Source organism: Salvelinus alpinus, chromosome 33, assembly GCF_045679555.1.
Source record: "Salvelinus alpinus chromosome 33, SLU_Salpinus.1, whole genome shotgun sequence".
NCBI classification, from domain to species: Eukaryota; Metazoa; Chordata; class Actinopteri; order Salmoniformes; family Salmonidae; genus Salvelinus; species Salvelinus alpinus.
The window spans coordinates 16,011,680-16,032,157 of record NC_092118.1 but is presented as its reverse complement, the minus strand read 5'-3'; the positions used below and the strand labels follow the sequence as shown (position 1 = coordinate 16,032,157).

General features: G+C 44.3%; 1 protein-coding gene across 8 annotated transcripts in view; it reads left to right on the top strand.

Annotated features, from left to right (window-relative positions):
• LOC139563304 (SH2 domain-containing adapter protein F-like) overlaps positions 1 to 14,668 on the top strand; it is a 116,539-nt gene extending 101,871 nt beyond the window's left edge. For all 8 annotated transcript variants that reach the window (XM_071381884.1, XM_071381892.1, XM_071381888.1 and 5 more), the window contains 3 exons: positions 5,156 to 5,336; positions 5,549 to 5,668; positions 12,919 to 14,668. In XM_071381884.1, coding sequence (XP_071237985.1) covers positions 5,156 to 5,336; positions 5,549 to 5,668; positions 12,919 to 13,105 — 488 coding nt within the window. In that variant the 3' untranslated portion in view covers positions 13,106 to 14,668. The remainder of the gene's footprint in view (positions 1 to 5,155; positions 5,337 to 5,548; positions 5,669 to 12,918) is intronic.
• The last annotated feature ends 5,810 nt before the right edge of the window (positions 14,669 to 20,478 follow it).

Below are 20,478 nucleotides of genomic sequence, written 5' to 3'. Positions count from 1 at the left end.
TCATACGTCAAGCTGGAATTCTTAATTGTAAGCCTGTAATACAGTAGTAGCTCTCAAGCTTTCCCCACTGACCAGTGAACTCACTCTTTTGATGGAAGTACCATTAGTAAATGAGAATTAATTAGCTGGTTTAATAAGTAAATGTGCTGTGTGGAAGGTGGGTGGTAGTAGTGAGTGTTTTTCAGCTTGCTGAATTCCTTTGTCCCCCCCCCCCCCCCCCCCATGCTCTGCTCTGGGCATGTTCTGGTCCTCCAGATGTCCCTTTGACCTTTGTGGCCTGCGTTTATCTAAGTCCCAGCCAATCAGCTCCCTCTCTCCATCTCCCTTCCTCTCTACCTCCATCCCCCTCCCTCCATCCCTGCAGCCTGTTGTTTTGTTGGGAGCCTGTAGAGATAGGTGGAAGGCTGGAGAGGGTGGGCCCTTCAACCATCCATCACCGTCTGACTGACAGTTCAATCTGATACCGAGATTCCATTTGCTCTGCTTTACACGCCACAATACAGGTAGTTTAGACAGGCTGGCAGACAGACGCACACACAGAATGGCGTGTTTGTAAGTCACTCTAACTGCCCCACAGGGCTCATTATCTGTGTGCCAATCCTCTCTTCAATCTCCTCTTGTCCGTCTTGAGTGTGAGCGGTGGAGAATGAAAGGGAATGAGTTTGGGCCGAGTATCACCAGGAATCAGCCAAACTATAATACCACTGCAGCTCCAGCTATTGTGGGGGAGATGGTTGGCAATCATAGAAGACACGGGCTCTTCACACTCAAACAAATAAAATGGTTGCTTTTTTTGTTGTTAGTGGTTCACTCCTTAGTAATGCTTCTTTGAAGCTATGTGCATTGCCTCTGAAAAGGGCCTGTTCTGACAGTAAAGTGGCGAACACCGCTGAGGATAGCCATTCACTCTAGGTGGAGGAGTCGAAAGCAAGAGAATAACAATTATGTAATCACATTGAGATGGTTCCTTGTGGATCTGATGTTACTGTAGATGTCAATCAGAGTTTAATTGAGGTGTTTTGAGTGTTTAGGAATTAAAGTATTATGCATAATTAAAGTGGGATTGAGAGCTCTGACTAGGGCTCAGGTGAACGTCAGTCCAAACTATCACGATCAAACCATTAATAACAGAGTTTAGTGTTGGTTCATATTCCTTCATAGGCGTAGACCTGGAATGTAGACAGACATTTGCCAATGTCATGTACTGGTATGTGATAGCTGATAGCATCAGAACATGTTCTGTCTGCCACGGTGATGACAGATAGCTGACCGAAAGTGACAGAGGTTTCCTCACATGGGAACTCCTCGTGTTCTGATCAACTCATAATACTCTCACATTCACAACACACACTGACACACTCACATAGCCAACACCAACATACACATATACGTTCAGAGCACAGGAGGTTGGTGGCACCTTAATTGGAAGGACCGGCTCGTGGTAAAGGCTGATACACCAAACAAATACCTTGTTTCCAGGTATTTGATGCCGTTCCATTTGCTCTGTTCCGGCCATTTATTATGAGCCATCCTCCCCTCAGTAGTCTCCACTGGTTCAGAGATACAGGGGACATTGTTTTTATAGAGATAGGGTTTTGTTTTATTAATTAAAGAGGAAACAAAATATATAGACTACAGCAGTCCCTCTCCTGCTATTTCTCTGACATTATTGCACAGAAACACACGCAAGCACATACTCAGGGGAAGGTTTGCTGCAGAGCTGCAGAGCTGCAGATTGGCTGTGTCTTGGCTGACATGGTGTGGGACGCTGCAAACACGCATCTTTTCCCACCCGGTCAGTCTCCATGGAAACACTATCTCACACACATACACATATACCTTAAACATATACAAAGATAGCTACCTGTACCGTAAACGCATGACATTTGTGTGAGAATATATCCTCCATATTTGACTTTCATGGAAGAACGGAGAGTAGTAAAACAAATAATTTGGCCTCATTTATACTATACAATGTGTGTCATCTTCAGACTCAATTATGTATCAGTGCAAAAAAAGTGTAGAGTGCAAAAACACTTATCATTCTGTATAACCAAGCCATTGAACTGGTTTTAGTTTTAGAGCAATGTTTCACTAAGGCTGTGTTTACACAGGCAGTCCAATTCAGATTTTTTAGTTTTGTTGCTACTAATTGGTATTTTGACCAGTCAGATCTTTTGGCAATTAATTCGGAAAAACATCAGAATTGGGCTGCCTGTGTATACGCAGCCTTAGTTTATTAGAAGTACCGATATGTCATTCACATGAACAATAGAAATTAGGTTAAGGGGAGCCCCTGGTGGTCAGTGGTGGAACAACATGATCATATATGCTTGAGCTTTGCCAGTGGTAAGCACATGCTGTGCATGCTTCAGGGATGCTCAGAATAGGTTTCTGCTGTTCAGTATGTAGCTTAGCATCAGGAAGACAGTTAAATGCTTCTAGTTGTGCATGTCAGGCATTTACATTAAGTTGTTTTCTGGAAGACATTTACGTGTATTAATACACTTAAGAGTAATTATACACTGAACAAAAATATCAATGCATCATGCAACAATTTCAAAGATGTTACTGCGTTACAGTTCATATGAGGAAATCAGTCAATTGAAATAAATTCCTTAGGCACTAATCTATGGATTTCACATGAATGGGAATACAGATATGCCTCAGGATCTCATCACGGTATCTCTGTGCATTCAAATTGCCATCAATAAAATGCAATTGTGTTTGTTGTTAGTAGCTTATACCTGCCCATACCATACCTGCTTCCATGGGGCACTCTGTTCACAACGTTGACATCAGCAAAATGTCTGCCATCTGCCTGGTACAGTTGAAACCGGGATTCAGCCGTGAAGCGTGCCATTGCCCATCGAATGAGCATTTGTACACTGAAGTCGGTTATGCCTCCGAACTGCAGTCAGGTCAAGACCCTGGTGAGGACGACGGGATGAGCTTCTCTGCGACGGTTTCTGACAGTTTGTGCAGAAATTCTTTGGTTGTGCAAACCCACAGTTTCATCAGCTGTCCGGGTGGCTGGTCTCAGACGATCCCGCAGGTGAAGAAGCCAGATGTGGAGGTCCTAGACTGGCATGGTTACACGTGGTCTGCGGTTGTGAGGCCGGTTGGATGTACTGCCAAATTCTCTAAAACGACGTTGGAAGCTGCTTATAGTAGAGAAATTAACATTCTATTCCCTGGAAACAGCTCTGGTGGACATTCTTGCAGTCAACATGCAAATTGCATGCTCCCTCAACTTGAGACATCTCCCTCAACTTGTCCCCAGCACAAGGTGCACCTGTGTAATGATAATGCTGATCATTCCGCTTCTTGATATGCCACACCTGTCGGGTGGTTAGATTATCTTGGCAAAGGATAAATGCTCACTAACAGTGACATAAACAAATTTGTGCACAAAATTTGAGAGAAATAAGCTTTTTGTGTGTATAGAACATTTCTGGGATCTTTTATTTCAACTCATGAAACATGGGACCAACACTTTACATGTTTTGTTTTATACTTTTGTTCAGTGTATAATGGTGGAAGGACTGTAAGGACTCTCAATGTTACAATAGCTTTACAGAAAGTGAAACGCTATCCTTTGACTGGAGGTGTGGTCTAGACTAGACAAGCGCATTCCTCCTCATCGACATGTTGTGATTCCAGCGGCTCTTGTCTGTCTGTCTGGAGCCTATGTCCACTCAGTGAAATTAAAGCCAGGCCTGGAGTGAGATTAGCCCTTGAGATGAGTGGTGGCGGGGGGCATGCAATCACAACTAAGAGTATGCTAAATGAACTGCTTCCATCAGAGGCTCAACGTTTGATGTTGCTCCACTCCTCTTGAAGCTCTAAAGCGGTCTTCAGCATTCTGGCAGTGACAGACTCTGGTAATGTGTTTTGATGTTGAAGGGTGACCTCAGTTTACTGCTGGGGGGTAGCAAGGCCAAGGCAACTGGAAATGGGTCTCTTTCCAAAGGATGGTGTGACATCAACTACAGGAATGAGCTGTGGAGTAAAACACCCCCCCCCCCCACCCACCCCCACCCCCTCTCTCCTGTGTCACTGTCTCTGACCTCTAACCGCTGACCACAACCAGGAAGTTCGGAGGTTTCAACTTCTACTCCTGGTCCCCTCCCACGCTCTGATCTCACATCAGACTGTGTAAATAGGGAGATTGAGTAGCTTGTTTCTGATTGGTCTAAAAGCAACTCTCTGACCTCTAGCGTTAGTCAGGGTCGTGTCACGATTTCGATGGATCACCTCCAAGGGAGCCTGTCTATTCTACAGTTAGTGACCTTGGCACTTTTCAAGGCCTGGCTCAGTGATTAGCCTGGACTAGTTTGTACATGTTGTGTTTTCCCTCCCGTCTGGCATTGTGTACACAGTGTGGCTGGATTGATTTCTGTCTCGCTCTGCGAAGGTCCTTGAGAGGGATGTGTTGTTCAGGGTGGTGGTGTGTGCGTTCTAAACACTGAGGCATGGTTGTCTCCTCTCATTAACACGTTTCACAACAGCACAGCACATACAAGCCGGGAAAGACCAGGAGGAATCATGAATAATAAGTCACAGCAGCTCTGTTTTTCACAGATATGCCTGAAATTTAGAACACATGCTTCTCTGAACTCAACGCCACTTTAGTTTAATTGCTTATAATTGATGAGTACAGGAAACACAAGATGGACTTCAATGGTCAGTGTGTTAAAGCTAGAATCCTTAGTTGCTACATCCATTTTGGACTTATAAAGTAATGATATATATATATATATCTCCATTGATTCTTGAAGTATTGGTTCTTGAAGTATATAACTTGTAAATGTCTCATGAGCTGAGTTCAACTGTCATACCTCATCAGACTCCAAAATATCAGCTTGTTTTTACTAATTTTGTAAACAATATAAATGTAGGCAAACACTGAATAGCCTCAAAACATTGTTAAAACTATCATTTTGATGTCATGGATGGTTTGTACTTGCATCCATAGCTCTATGAATTTGAGTGGTTACATTACTTGAGGCCCGTCCCTTAGCTTTTTACAAAAAACGAGGCGGGGTGTTCAATGTTCCAAGGCTGATATTTGACATGTCGCAAGGAAGGCCTCTTGAGATGCTGTTGTATTGTGATACTCATATCTGGCTGTGGGTCTCTCCTTCATTTACAGTCCAGTTTGAAGGGGCGGAGAAGTCCAGAATGTCGCCCCCCAAGGAGGCTAGAGGAGGGCGTCCGCCACCCCGCATCCACTCCAGTTGCTGTCTGGTCAACACCAAGATGAGCTCTCTGGACCACTGCAGTGCTGCTCTGGGGGAACGCATTGACCCCTCCTTGTCCCTGGAGAGCCAATTGTAAGTCACCCTCCCCTACTGTCTTTCTATCCACAGAATTATAATGACTAGTAATTCTATTCCTGTGATTCTCTCTAGGGATTTGGTATTTATGTGTTGGTGCTTCTGAGGTAGAGCTGTGTGGAGATAATTGATTATCTATTGACGTTAGATAACAGACCATTCTCCATTTGAAGCTCTGTTTTATCCTCCCTCTTCTCTCCGCCCTGTAGCTGGTACCATGGAGCGATCAGCAGGACAGATGCGGAGTCTCTGCTGAGGCTGTGTAAGGAGGCCAGCTACCTGGTGAGGAACAGTGAGACCAGCAAGAACGACTTCTCCCTCTCACTCAAGTAAGACCCTTCCCATACATACTGTCCACTACACACAAATAAGCAGTGCACAGTTGATGACACACCACCCTCTCACACACTGGAGAATATACAGCACCCAGTACCTGCAGTGCCTTCTGACTTATTCCACATTTTGTTGTTACAGCCTGAATTCAACATTTGTTGTATAGATTTAATCCATTTAGATTTAATCCACATAATACCCCATATTAACAGTGAAAACATGTTTTAAAAAGGTTTGCATACTTATTGAAAATTAAATACAGAACTATCTCATTTACAGAAGTATTCATACCCCTGTGCTGACACTGCAAATTGAGCTCAGGTGCATCCAATTTCCTTTGATCATCCTTGAGCTGTCACTACAACTTGATTGGAGTCCACCTGTGGCCAATTCAATGGTTTGGACATAATTTAGAAGGAAACACACCTGTCTATATAAGGTCCCACAGTTGACAGTGCATGTCAGAGCTGTCCGTAGATCGCCGTGATCGAATTGTGATGAGGCATACACTACCGTTCAAAAGTTTGGGGTCACTTAGAAATGTCCTTGTTTTTCTCAACTGGCAGCTTCATTAAATAGCACCCGCAAAACACCAGTCTCAACGTCAACAGTGAAGAGGCGACTCCGGGATGCTGGCCTTCTAGGCAGCGTTCCTCTGTCCAGTGTCTGTGTTCTTTTGCCCATCTTAATCTTTTATTTTTATTGGCCAGTCTGAGATATGGCTTTTTCTTTGCAACTCTGCCTAGAAGGCCAGCATCCCGGAGTCGCCTCTTCACTGTTGACGTTGAGACTGGTGTTTTGCGGGTACTATTTAATGAAGCTGCCAGTTGAGGACTTGTGAGGCGTCTGTTTCTCAAACTAGACACACTAATGTACTTGTCCTCTTGCTCAGTTGTGCACCGGGGCCTCCCACTCCTCTTTCCAATTCTGGTTAGAGTCAGTTTGCGCTGTTCTGTGAAGGGAGTAGTACACAGTGTTGTACGAGTACTTCAGTTTCTTTGCAATTTTTCGCATGGAATAGCCTTCATTTCTCAGAAGAAGAATAGACTGATGAGTTTCAGAAGAAAGTCCTTTGTTTCTGGCCATTTTGAGCCTGTAATCAAACCCACAAATGCTGACGCTTAGGCCTGAATGCAAAGCACTATGTCTGGAGAAAACCAAGCACAGCACATCACCTGTCTAACCTCATCCCTACTGTGAAGCATGGTGGTGGCAGCATCATGCTATGTGAATGCGATTCAGCGGCAGAGACTGGGAGACTGGTAATGATAGAGGGAACAATGAATGGAGCCAAATAGTCAAATCCTTGATGAGAACCTGCTTCAGAGTGTAAATGACCTTAGACTGGGGCGAAGATTTAAGTTCCAACAGGACAATGACCCCAAGCATACAGCCAAAGCAACGCTGGAATGGCTTCAGAACAAGAATGTAAAAGTCCTTGAGTGACCCAGCCAAAGCCCAGACTTGAATCCCATTGAAAATATGTGGAAACATGGAAGGTGCATCTACAAAGTATTGACTTTATGTAAATTAGTTATTTAATTTTCAATACATTTGCAAACATTTCATTTTTTTTTTTTTTTTTTGACTTTGTCATTATGGGTTACTGTGTGTAGATGGGTGAGAAAAAAATCTACTTAATCCATTTTGAATTTAGGAGGTAACATGACAAATGTGAAATAAGTCAAGGGGCATGAATACTTTCTGAAGGCACTATATACAATTTTACACACACTTCACTGAGGGTGTTCACGGGTTATCATAGAGTAGAGTTCTATAGATAGAGTACCAGTTCAACACACAGTACAGCACCATTATTCTGCCTCCAGGAGTCTTCCTCACCTCCTACCTACCTGCTGACTGTCTCTTCAGTATGGTTATGCACATCACCTTTAAGAACCCTGTCCTTCCTACATGATGCACTGCCCTTCCTCCCCTCCCACCTCCACCAGGTTACCTCTCTGGTGCTCTGATTCGCTGACTTGCCCAGAACTGAATTCATAATGCCCCCCTGGCTGACCTCTGCCCCCTGACTGTGACCTGTCTCCTGGCCAGCGGAGAGTCCAGGTGACAGGCCCTGATTGGTTTAGTCTGGTCGAACATTTGGTTGGAGGGTAGCTTAAAGGGTCTCGCTGCACAGCTGGCACTCACCTCCGCAAGGCAGTCACATGCCATCGACTCAGAGGCTCTGAGGGCTCACACCACCGCAGGGAGCCAGCCAACTGATGAGTGTCAGCGGGCTGCCATTTCATCAGCACACAGCAATACCTGGCTGAGAAAACCATTTCACCACAGGGGCAGAGAAAGTGCATCTGATATGAGCTGCAGAGAGGATAACTGCTTGAGTTATGGCCATGGAAGACAGTTCTACAGTATTATTGTCACCTTTCTTCAGATACAAACTGGCATTTGTGCTCTCTTGTTGTAGGCTTTTTGTTGTTGCTTATTAACAATAAAGCACACATCTGTTGATAAAGTCAATGATAGATTAGATACATTGCAGCAGGGGGGAAACCGTTGCTGGTTCTGAGGACGCTCCTCATCAGTCGGCTTTAGGCTCATCTCTGCTGGCAGGAGGAGATGATGCTGTCCAGAGCTGCTCCACTGCCCCTCACACTGACTGACTGCTCATTTCATTACCAGAGCTCTGGGACTCTGCTCTTGCCTGCCTGGGGGGACACACAGGGAATTAGACTGGTGGGCTTGATTGGACAGACAGTGCTGGGCCATTGGCTGGACTGTCTGGTGCAGTAGGCTGGTAGGCCTTATTGGACAGACAGGGCTGGGGTTGTTTGGGGAAACTTTATTTAACTAGGCAAGTCAGTTAAGAACAAATTCTTATTTACAATGACGGCCAAACCCGGACGACGCTGGGCCAAATGTGCACCGCCCTATGAGACTCCCAATCACAGCCGGATATGATACAGTCCGGATTCGAACCAGGGACTGTAGTGATGCCTCTTGCACTGAGATGCAGTGCCTTAGACTGCTGCGCCACTTGGGAGGCCACTATGACACGTCCCATGCTGTGTCTGAGGGGGTGGAGGAGAGCAGTGTTGATCTCCAGTAGGAGCTGTCCTTCTCAGTCAGAGCCCACGCACTGTGACCTTTCAGCCAGCAGCACTGAACCTCTGACCCTGTCAGTCCGGCTGCCTCCATGGCCAGTCACAGTGGAAGAAAGTCATATTGACTCTGAGTTCAAAGTTCAAACACATGGACTTCTGAGTGTGTCTTGGACCACCAATGTCCACCAATAATGGGACTAATTGTGTCAGTTCCAGAAAGGAGTGATGGAATTAATTGGTCTTTGTGCTTGTGAACCATAAATCATAGTTGTGTAAAAGGGTGTTTACAACACTCTGTTTGTTGGACCTCCTGCACATGTCAGTGGAGATGTCATCCACCCAGGGCAGAGGGCAAAGGCAGGAAGGCAGATATTTCTAAACAGCTCTCTGGTGTGTGTGGTGGATCATGTGCCTGTGTCCTGCCAGCGTGACTGTGTTTGTTGTGCAGTACTGGTAGGAAGCAGAGGAGGCTGTAGGGTCATTCAGATCAACCCAGTAAACAATCAGCGGGTTGATTCATAGAGCCGGGCAGTGGGGAGGGGGTGACACAGGGGGTGACACAGAGTTCAGTCTGCTCATGTTGGAGCCTCCTGCTTCCTAGAAACCTCTGTGGCAGAGGCTTAAGACCCAATGTGTAGGCCAGATATGTTGGCAGATGCTGAAACCTCTGTGGCAGGGGTTAGAGACCCTGTGTTTAGATACTCCATGTCTGGAGCTGCTGAAATATTCATGAGGCCAAATCGGCGGCACGTTTGGGCTTTGCATCATTGATGAAGGCCCAGACTTTCACTAACCGTGAGTCTCCAGAGCCTTTTGACAGGGATACAGGGTACCTTGTCTCTGTCTCTCCTCCTCCTCTCTCTGAAGATGAGTGCTCTTTTAGGTGCATAAAACACATTTAGCCTTTCACTGGTCTCTGAGTGGCGTAGCTCTCCCTCCTTCCCCTAGGGAGGGGTTTTACACAGCCGGTTTTACGGGCTGACTGAGGTAGAAAATAAACCGTTGAAAGAGGAAAACAAAGATTTATGCAACAAAATGTGTTGATGCTATAACACATGGGGAACTAGAAAGCCTTGGAGTTGTAGAAAGAACAACAAAAGCCCTTTGAACTCATGTCAGGAGAGGCAAACGTGTCTCAGAAAAGTGTTCTCTCTTTGTCTTTCTTGTGAGAGACACAGGGCTCTCCCAGTGAGGGCTCTTCTAGTTTGTTATGGAGTGTGTGGTGCAGTGCAGTTCAGTGCACAGTTCAATGCGTTTTATTAATGCATGTTTTCTTCTTGGATATTACCACACCTGGAATGGTTCCCAAATGAAACACAACAACAACACAGCTTTGTGTTTCTTACAGTATAGTTGACCTATAATGAGCAGCACCAACCACATTCTTGTTTTTAAAATCCCTCTAAACCACGAGGAACAGGTGTGGTCATGTCCTGATCATGTTAGTGATCCTTCCAGTCAGGCACACTCTGTTTGTGGCTGCCGCAGTACGTATTAAACCGGAATAATGGCTATTCAGGACATTTCCTGTCCCACAATGCTTCTTAAGGTCAAGGCTTTCTTTCTGGATCATTATCTTCTTTTGGGTGAGTTTAGCTTCTCTAATGCCATGGATTTATTGCGTTGAAGCATCATTCATGGTGCAGTCTAATATATGTAGAGAGGTAGAGATAAACGATGACGGCTGTCAGCCTATTTCTCTGCTGTGAGGATGAGCAGGTTCAAGTGAAAGTCATAGGCCCCGGTGAACAGGACACCAGACCTCCAGAGTGAAATGAATCCCGATTAGACAATAAAAAAGTGCACAACTAAATAGGATACGATAACAAACACAAAAGGCCCAGTCTTGTCAAAAATAGCCCTACATTTCTGTTATCAGACAGCAGTGAGTAGTGGTCTGTTGCGCCGTTGTCTCTGAGTCTCCACGGAGCTGAAACGCGATAAGCGTAGCTAAACGCTGACGGGGAAGGAAATCTTAGGGGGATTTCTAAAATGTTCCTATTGATGTGTTTAGCTTTTTAAGTGGTGTGCTCGTGTAACCCAAGGCCTGTCTCCTCAAGCTGTTGATGAATCAAACACACTTTACCTTCAGAGTGGCCTCTCCTCTCCTGGCCCAGCTTAAGAAGCAGCAACACAGTGACTACATCCCAAATAGGCACCCCAATTCCCTATATAGTGCACTACTTTTGGCCTAAGCCTTAAATAGGGAACAGGGTGTAATATTGGGATGTAGGCAGTGAACAGGCTGTGTGACTAGAGATATCTGTCCTCATCTACTCCAACCAATAAACTTTGATTTGATGAACATCCTAGTAATGACAGAGACGTATTCAACTGGAGGAGCTGGCTGGCTGATCAGCCTCAGTGATGGAGGAGGCTGAAGCTGGCTGTATTTACTTCACTATTATAGCAGCAGAGAAACCCTGCAGTCCTCTCCCTCAGCTCTCTTATAAAACGATCATCCACCTCTCCTCACGCTAGATGCTCTCAATCTCCCTCGTTTCTTTTACGGTCTCTGTCTCCCCCTCTCCGACTCCTCTCTCCTTCTATCTCCCCCTCTCTAACCATACTTTTAGTGTAGCAACTATACGTGTCAATGCTGTGACTTGCCAGTCTTACAGCAGCAGTGTGTTAGAGACAACATGAGAGAATTCTTGTTGACTGTCCTTCATCTGCATTGGTCCTTACTAGTTTCACCGTGTCACACTAGGGTTTTATCTCTTGGTTCATGAACTGATGAAATATTTGACTTACAATAAGTATTTGCCTCTGATGTTTTGAGAAATGTCATTTTTAATGTTTATTGTCCCTTAATTGAACCTGTTAAGTTTCTCCTTGATCCTAATGTTGGTGTTCTCTCCATGGCTTTGTTTCTGTTGGTGTCTTGGTGAGATAATATGGCTTCAGGCTTTTCAAATGCAATTATAAGATGCCCAGCAGTTTGTGCTTTCTGCTGATAATGGACACACACACACACACACACACACACACACACACACACACACACACACACACACACACACACACACACACACACACACACACACACACACACACACACAGAATGGCTTAGAAAACATATTTCCATCTTTGAATGCCATTCCCCGCTTATGGGAACAGGAAGTCATTGCAGTCCATCACTGTCTGGCTGTTATTCCACAGTTTTATTTCTGTTGACAGGAGAGGTGACACCTGCTCTGCTACATATTGTATATATATACTTTTTCTAACTGTGTAAGTCCTCCGGGTGAGCTGATTCTGCAGTATCTTGGGCATTGCACAATGCAAACAGAAGAGAAAACATTCTCTGGGACCATGAGTCAGTGTGTGCTCAGTGCTTGACACTAACCTGATGCTGTGTGTTTGGCTACTTGTCGCAAAAAAGGTTTCTGATAAATGGTCTACTGAGGACTTTTCCTCTAGCCCTTCTCTACCTCGCTCTCTCTCTTTCACCCCTCCCCCTCTTCCTCACTATCTCCCTCTTCCTCTCTCTCTCTCTTTCTCCCCCTTTACCTCACCATGTCCCCCTTCCTCTCTCTCCCTCTATCTCTTCTATCTCTTCTATCTCTCTCTCTCTCTCTCTCTCTCTCTCTCTCTCTCTCTCTCTCTCTCTCTCTCTCTCTCTCTCTCTCTCTCTCTCTCTCTCTCTCTCTCTCTCTCTCTCTCTCTCTCTCTCTCTCTCTCTCCCCCCCCTCTCTATCTATCTCTCTCTCTCTCTCCTTCCTCTCCCTCTCTCTCTCCTTCCTCTCCCTCTCCTTGTATGTGATAAAAGGCCCGTGTCACTGCCATCCTCCCTGCAGCTTCTGTCCACTGCAGCATAATGGTTTTTATACAGCCACATTTCTCATTAAGACAAGGCTCCAGAGCAGGACATTACTTAAGAGCTGCAAAGCACACATATCCAAGGCTCTGGCTCAGCCCTAGAAATACTGTAGGGAGCACAGCCTCGGGAGCTTTTCATTTGCTCTGCATTTATTAACTGGTGTAGCCTAAGTGATTCTTCCTGGCTGCTCATTAGACTAGTAGCACTCTCTACTTACAGTATATAGGAGTGTGTACAGTATGTGACTTGGGTTCTAAACCCAATTGTACTGCATCACCTGGGAATGATCTGTCACTGTACCGCTGGGAGATAAAGCACTCAATGTTTCGAGCTGATATTGTTTTCTCTCTCCCTCTAGGAGCAGCCAGGGCTTCATGCACATGAAGCTGTCGAGGACGAAGGAGAACAAGTACATCCTGGGTCAGAACAGCTGTCCCTTCGACAGTGTCCCCGAGATCATCCACTTCTACTCCAGCCGCAAGCTGCCCATCAAGGGGGCCGAGCACATGTCCCTGCTCTACCCCGTGGCCATCAGGACACTATAGTGACACGTCCTATAGTGACACAGGGGTCAGATGCCCTCTTCTGCCACCTCCCCTGGGAAACCCTGTCGCTCTGCCTATTTCCTTCTGTTTGATTGGTCTGAAGGACAGAGTTCAAGTTGGTGGAGGAGGCAGGGATGATGAGGATAATGCAGCTCACCGGTCATCACCTACCTGATCCCAGACCTGCTATTAACTTTTTGTTTGTATTTTCTACAACATTATCATTGCGTCATTGACTGAAACATCATCTGCTGACAAGCATTGTTTCACTGATCCCACAGCTGCTTCCTCAACAGTACCACTCTGTACCAATCTCCTCCACACAAGACCTGTTCATATTGGATTTGGCTCCATGTTATGCTGAAAGTGTAATGTATGTTTAGTGAGGGGAACCTAAAGATTGTAATGTCCTTCTAAAGGAAGCAGGAAAGGCACATTCATGTATTGGAGTTGGGTTATATATGGGCACTGGCTGGCAAACTCAATAAACATGCCCTGTGTGAATACTTTCCTCATCAGTGCAACAACAGTTTAGTGTTTAAGTGCTGTACGGTCTACAGACTGACGTCTCTGTCTATTCCCGGGACTGTATTTCTGATATCCATCACCACGGGTGTCCCATTGGTAGGACAGTGTAAGTACAGCTCTGGTTTGACAGTCAGCAGACTGATAGATGGATCACTATGTTACACAGCAGTAGCACCATTGGCTAAATGAGCCAGAGATGGGCAACTAGTCTCAAAATGGGCCAAATTACCTTCCCAATCCCCCATCGTAGAATATCTTTGCATGGGTAGAATGGAATATGCCTGCATTGTCTACCTCAGAAAATCAATTTCATTCGTGAATCTGCAGATCAATAGGTACAATGGGATTGCAGATATTGATACAACCCCCACCATGCGACTCTGTTTCCCAACAAATTGCATCTATGGTTTAAGAATATGTTTTTGCATAAACCAGTCACATGTTTTTGGTTCTTTTTTTTTTTAAACTACATTTTACAGATCAGCATTTGTATGTATTGTCACTATGAAATTGTGTGATGTCAGTAACAAATGTTTGGTTAATGCCTTATAATGCATGGGTTGAATCAGTCGGATTAGATCCGCTGATTTCTAGAGTTCTGCTTCTTTCAACGATTGTTCTGTGACTGTAATTTATTCTGGGGTAATTCTTCTTATTACAGATGTGTTACTCTTCTACTCTGTGAAGGCCTGCCTCGTGGCATCCGGCCCTCACTATTCTCTGCCATGTGATCGTGTTTGGCCAGAGCTTGAATACCCCGGGCCTGGCCTCATATACTGTGGTGCTTCGCTTTGTGTTTTAGTCAGTTCTGCTTCATGTGTCCAACTGCCTCTGTGGCCTGACTCTGGTGGCCTGACTGAGACACTGATGAGTAATGGTGTCTCGTGACCAATGGGATTGTCAAGCCTCACATAAAGACTGTAGAAGCCACATGGACCAATCTGAGGACTCAATTTTCCTAAATGAACTCTGACCTCCAGTCTGTCATAACCCCTCTATTTGTTCGAATTATTTAATACACACATCTCAAAATTGGTTTCTTATTCAGTTTACTCTTGATTTCCTCCATTGTCTCTGTGTTCTATCCTCTCTACCCACACGACCCTGTCTTATTCAGGTACAGACCTTGAGGTTAGAGACAGTGCTTGAAGCCTCTCTTTGTTCTTGGAGTTCTCCCCTGAACTAGAGGGACTGACGTGTCCTTTAATCTTATTGTTAATAAGGAGAGTGCTGAAGCATGCTATGCAATCCTATAGCCAGTAGGTGGCATCATTGCAGATATGGAAATCTAAGGCTGTTTTCCAATTGGCATTTCCAAAGAATTAAGAGAATTATACAAGCATTTGCTGGAGGTGAATTGATTCTGTTGGTAAGTTAAAGGAACAAGTAAAGTAGGGTTGCATACAGCAGCAGTGGTTCCCAACCTTTTTCAGATAATGAACCAGCAACTGAATTTTGCTCTGCCCGGTGTACCCCTGAAGTACTATACCCCCCCATGTGCATTTTACCAGAGACCTATGGTCTCATGAGTCTTCTAAAGTACCCCCTGTGGATAGGCCAAGTACCCCTAGGGATCCTAGTACCCATGGTTGGGAACCACTGGCATACAGTATATGACTCTTCATGACAGGTTTAGGAATTTGTCTGTCAGTGTCAAGATTAGACTATCCCACACCTTCATGACGTAACTGATGTTGCCAGAGAGGGCCATTGTATGTAATGGAGGGAAATTGTGCTCATATATCTATATATATATCCTACATGATTATGTGTATGTATATATATATATATATCCTACATGATTATATATATATATATATATAGTACCAGTAAAAAGTTTGGACACACCTACTCATTCAAGTGTTTTTCTTTATTGTAGAATAATAGTGAAGACATCAAAACTATGAAATAACACATATGGAATCATGTAGGAACCATAAAAGTGTCAAACAAATCAAAATAGATTTTAGATTCTTCAAAGTAGCCACCCTTTGCCTTGATGACAGCTTTGCACACTCTTGGCATTCTCTCAACTAGCTTCATGAGGAATGCTTTTCCAACAGCCTTGAAGGAGTTCCCACATATGCTGAGCATTTGTTGGCTGCTTTTCCTTCACTCTGCGGTCCAACTCATCCCAAACCATCTTAATTGGGTTGAGGTCGGGTGATTCGGCACTCCATCACTCTTGTTCTTGGTCAAATAGCCCTTACACAGCCTGGAGATGGGTCATTTTGGGTCATTGTTCTATTGAAAAACAAATGATCGTCCCACTAAGCACAAACCAGATGGGATGGCGTATCGCTGCAGAATGCTGTGGTAGACATTCTGGTTGTGTGCCTTGAATTCTAAATAAATCACTGACAGGGTCACCAGCAAAGCATCCCCACACCAAAACACATCCTCCATACTTCACAGTGGGAATCCACGCATGCAGATATCATCCGTTCACCTACTCTGCGTCTCACAAAGACACGGCGGATGGAACCAAAAATCTCAAATTTAGACTCATCAGACCAAAGGACAGATTTCCACCGGTCTAATATCCATTGCTTGTGTTTCTTTGCCCAAGCAAGTCTCTTCTTCTTATTGGTGTCCTTTAGTAGTGGTTTCTTTGCAGAAATTCGACCATGAAGGCCTGATTCACAAAGTCGCCTCTGAACAGTTGATGTTGAGATGTGTCTGTTACTTGAACTCTGTGAAGCTTTTATTTGGTCTACAATCTGAGGTGCAGTTACCTCTGCTGCAGAGGATAACTTCATTAGAGGTAACTCTGGGCCTTCCTTTCCTGTGGCGGTCCTCATGAGAGCCTGTTTCATCATAGCGCTTGATGGTTTTTGAGACTGCACGTGTAAAGTTCTTGACCTTCATGTCTTAAAGTAATGATGGACTTTCATTTCTCTTTGCTTATTTGAGCTGTTCTTGCCATAATATGGACTTGGGCTTTTACCAAATAAGGCTATCTTCTGTATACCACCTCTACCTTGTCACAACACAACTGATTGGCTCAAATGCATTAAGAAGGAAATACATTCCACAAATACAATTTTAACAAGGCACACCTGTTAATTGAGATGTATTCTAGGTGACTACCTCATGAAGCTGGATGAGAGAATGCCAAGAGTGTGCAAAGCTGTCATCAAGGCAAAGGGTGGCTACTTTGAAGAATCTCAAATATAAAATATATGTACTTTTTGGGTTAGTACATGATTCCAAATGTTTTATTTCATAGTTTTGATGTTTTTCACTATTATTCTACAATGTAGAAAATAGTCAAAATAAAGAAAAACCCTTGAATGAGTAGGTGTGTCCAAACTTTTGACTGGTACTATATATATATGTGTGTGTGTGTGTGTGTGTGTGTGTGTGTGTGTGTGTGTGTGTGTGTGTGTGTGTGTGTGTGTGTGTGTGTGTGTGTGTGTGTGTGTGTGTGTGTGTGTGTGTGTGTGTGTGTGTGTGTGTGTGTGTGTGTGTGTGTGTGTGTGTGTGTGTGTGTGTGTGTGTGTGTGTGTGTGTATTTATATATGTGTGTGTACATATGTACGGTGCATTCTGAAAGTATTCAGACCCCTTCCCTTGTTTGTTTCAGCCTTATTTTAAAATGTATTAAATATTTTTTTACACATCAATCCACACACAATACCCCATAATGACAAAGCGAAAACAGTTTTATTTATAATTTAATTTGCAAAAATGTCAACTTGTTTTTGCTTTGTCATTATGGGGTATGGTGTGTAGATTGATGGGCGGGATGTAATCCAGTTTAGAATAAGGCTGTAACGTAACAAAAAAGTTGAGGGGTCTAAATACTTTCCGAATGGACTATATGTCTTAAGAATGTTCCTGTGTGGTAGAGATTAAACATTAAAGAAGAGGAGGTTCTTTATTCAGTGTTGCTGACAGATGCATGCTACTGTAGGCAAGGTCCCACGTACGTTGTCCACTGCCCAGAGGAATACCCCTCGCCTGGCTAGAAGGAGGGAGGAAGGGAGGGGACTCTGGAAGGCAAAGAAGGGGCTTTGTCTCAATCAGCAGACTCACTCTTCACTTTGTTATGTCTCTGTGGGAACCTGAAATAGTCCTTCTCACCCTCAGAGAAGTGTTGTGTTGTGTGTGCGCATTGCCATCAGCCATTGACGTACTCTGTTCTCTCTAGCCACTCTGAGGTCAAGTGGTTTTAGTGCTTTTGTGTACATTTTCTTCCCATGTATGTATCCACTACTATAACATATCTGTACAGTCCCTCATCGCCAAATTTATATACTGAATGTATTGTATGGGGACATAGAGGCATCAAGTTTCAACCTAAATAAAGTAGAGTTTATGAGTCCAAACCCTCTGTCTGTTGGCTCTTTCTTGATGCTGCAACAAACATGTTACAAGAAAATGATAATCCAAAAGATGTTTGGTAAATAACTCCATACCGTTGTGATTACCAGTTACCATGGTAAGGGTCTATTCAATGGTAAGTGCCATAGAGCTACTCTCTGTTGGTTGATTCAAAGACGGGGTATTGCAAGAATAGTAAAAGAGGATAAAGGCACTGACGTCAACCTAGTAATGAATGGTCAACTGCTCCACCACACAATCCCAACCCAGTTCTCACTGCACACCGTCCGGCCATGATATTATAGTGACTTAATTAACTAACCCAAGATCTGTACAGAGGAAATTTATTAATTGCTGTATAAGCCAAACATGGTCTGAGTCGGTCTCTAGTGTCTTTCTAGAGCATACTTAATTCATGAATTAATAAACAACTACAGGAGAGCTCTGAGAGACAGAGAACAGCAGTTGAGATTACAGAGAACACACCCTGGGCTTTGATGGTGATGGTGCTAGAGAATCCTTCATTTAAACACAAGCGCACAGCGAGGCTTTAACAAGCAGACTAGACAGCCTGGGGATTCTGACCACGTGGCTTTGATGCTCTTTCTGCTCCTGAAAAGGTTAGTTAGCATGCTCCTCTGCCCAGCTTTTCTCCTGTTGCCTCCTGTTGTTAGGTGGGGCTAGATCAATATGTAAACATCCTTTCAGAGCCTCACAATGGAGCCAAGCTGGCCTATAAAGTCTGCAGTGTTTTCTATTACATACAGCTTGTATGAAGAGACAGAGGACAGACAGATGGATGTTACCACGGACAACCAAAAGCAATAAGAATGTGTGATCCACTTCCACCTCTTTTGTAAAAATGTGGAGAACTATTTTCCACACAAGGTTGACATAAACTTGCAATGAACTAGTTAGTTGATACCTGAACAGGAGTGTGTTAGTATACTCTCCTGAGAATCCACCCAAGGTGACTCAGGGTATTGCTGTTTTGTTTAGATTAACGTATAAATCTTATTCAGACACTCTTCTCGTTCTCTACCTCACAGCATCTTCATGGCGGTCCATTCAGCTGCTCTGGAGAGATGTATCATTTCTAACCGTTCTCCCACTGCTGCGATATCACCCTCTCCCAGGGATTAGACACCCACCAAGGGTTAAAACACCTGAGAGGAAATGCATCAAAGCGTCCTTTGGTGGACAAAAGAGCACCCACAGGCCTGAAAGACATGGCTTGAAAGCAGCAATGAATGCATCCATTCCACAGACGGATAGAAAAAATGGCCCTTGTCCATCACCAACTAATTTCATATTCAGCCCAGTCATGCCTGGCAGAAAGCAATCTCAGGTAAACAGACTTGATGCTAATAACACATGAACTGCATCATTTAAAAAGACAAAAAGAAAATGGGGAGACAATAAAGCAACTCTCCTCCAATTCCCTTCTGACACGTGTGAGGAGGTGACCCAAAGTGAAACCTGTTATTATTCTGCTGTCTCTGGCAGTTAGATTAACTTAGCTTTTACTCTGCTTTAAATGGTCTATTATGGCTGCAAAGAGTTTTCCACTGTGTAGTCATACAGTATAATTAAGTAGGACTGTCCTAATCCATCCCCTGAATCTACAGGTCAATGTTGTGTTGGATAATGTGGATAGTTCTGTCTGCTGCAGAGCAAAGCCACTATACTCAGAAACACCCAGCCACCAGGCTCTATGTAATTTATTGTCCTCCTTTTTGAATTACAGCTTCTTCCAACCAACTATGTTGTCGTAACAGTGGTTTAGATGAAAGAGAGCTGGAGCAGAGCTTGGAGCTGCTGTACTCATGAAAGGTAATTTTCTTCTCAGGGCCATGTGAACCAGCTATGAACCTGGGTTGAGTCGCTGTGTCTGCAGTCTGCATATAGTCAGGCATTCACAGAGCAGCAGAATACATGAGAGAAGAGGAGCTATAATGACCTAAGACTGGGGGACAGAGGTAATGGGGAGAGAAAGGATGGGAGGAATGACTGTCCTCCCCTATTTCCCTGCATTTATTCTGTCCCTCTACTGTTTTAGTCAAACATTAGTGACTCACCCGATTAAGTGCCGTTTCCTACCCAGCCAAGACAATGCCTTCATCCACAAATAACACCCTATTTGCACCCTAGGTCCCACACAAGCCTGTCTGCATGGACAGAAGGGAGAGAGAGGTCACTATACAGCCACAGGTGTATAGTGTGACTGAACAGATCTGTCTGGACAGCACCTTCTTTCACCTCCATTTTGATGTCAGGGGGCAGACGAGGAAGGCGTTTCATCGTGCCGAGTGGAGAAAATAAAGAGAAAGAATGTGTGTAACCTAAATGTAGTGCAATGACAGCAATATGTGAAGATGTGCAATGTGATTACATATCCCCATCTGAATCAGATAAATGAGTCTCCATGGCAACTTCCCTGGATGTTGTGACAGTATATTGTTGGAGGTTTGAGGATGTGATGCTGCAGCTTAGAGGATAGGTCTGACATGACAACGACC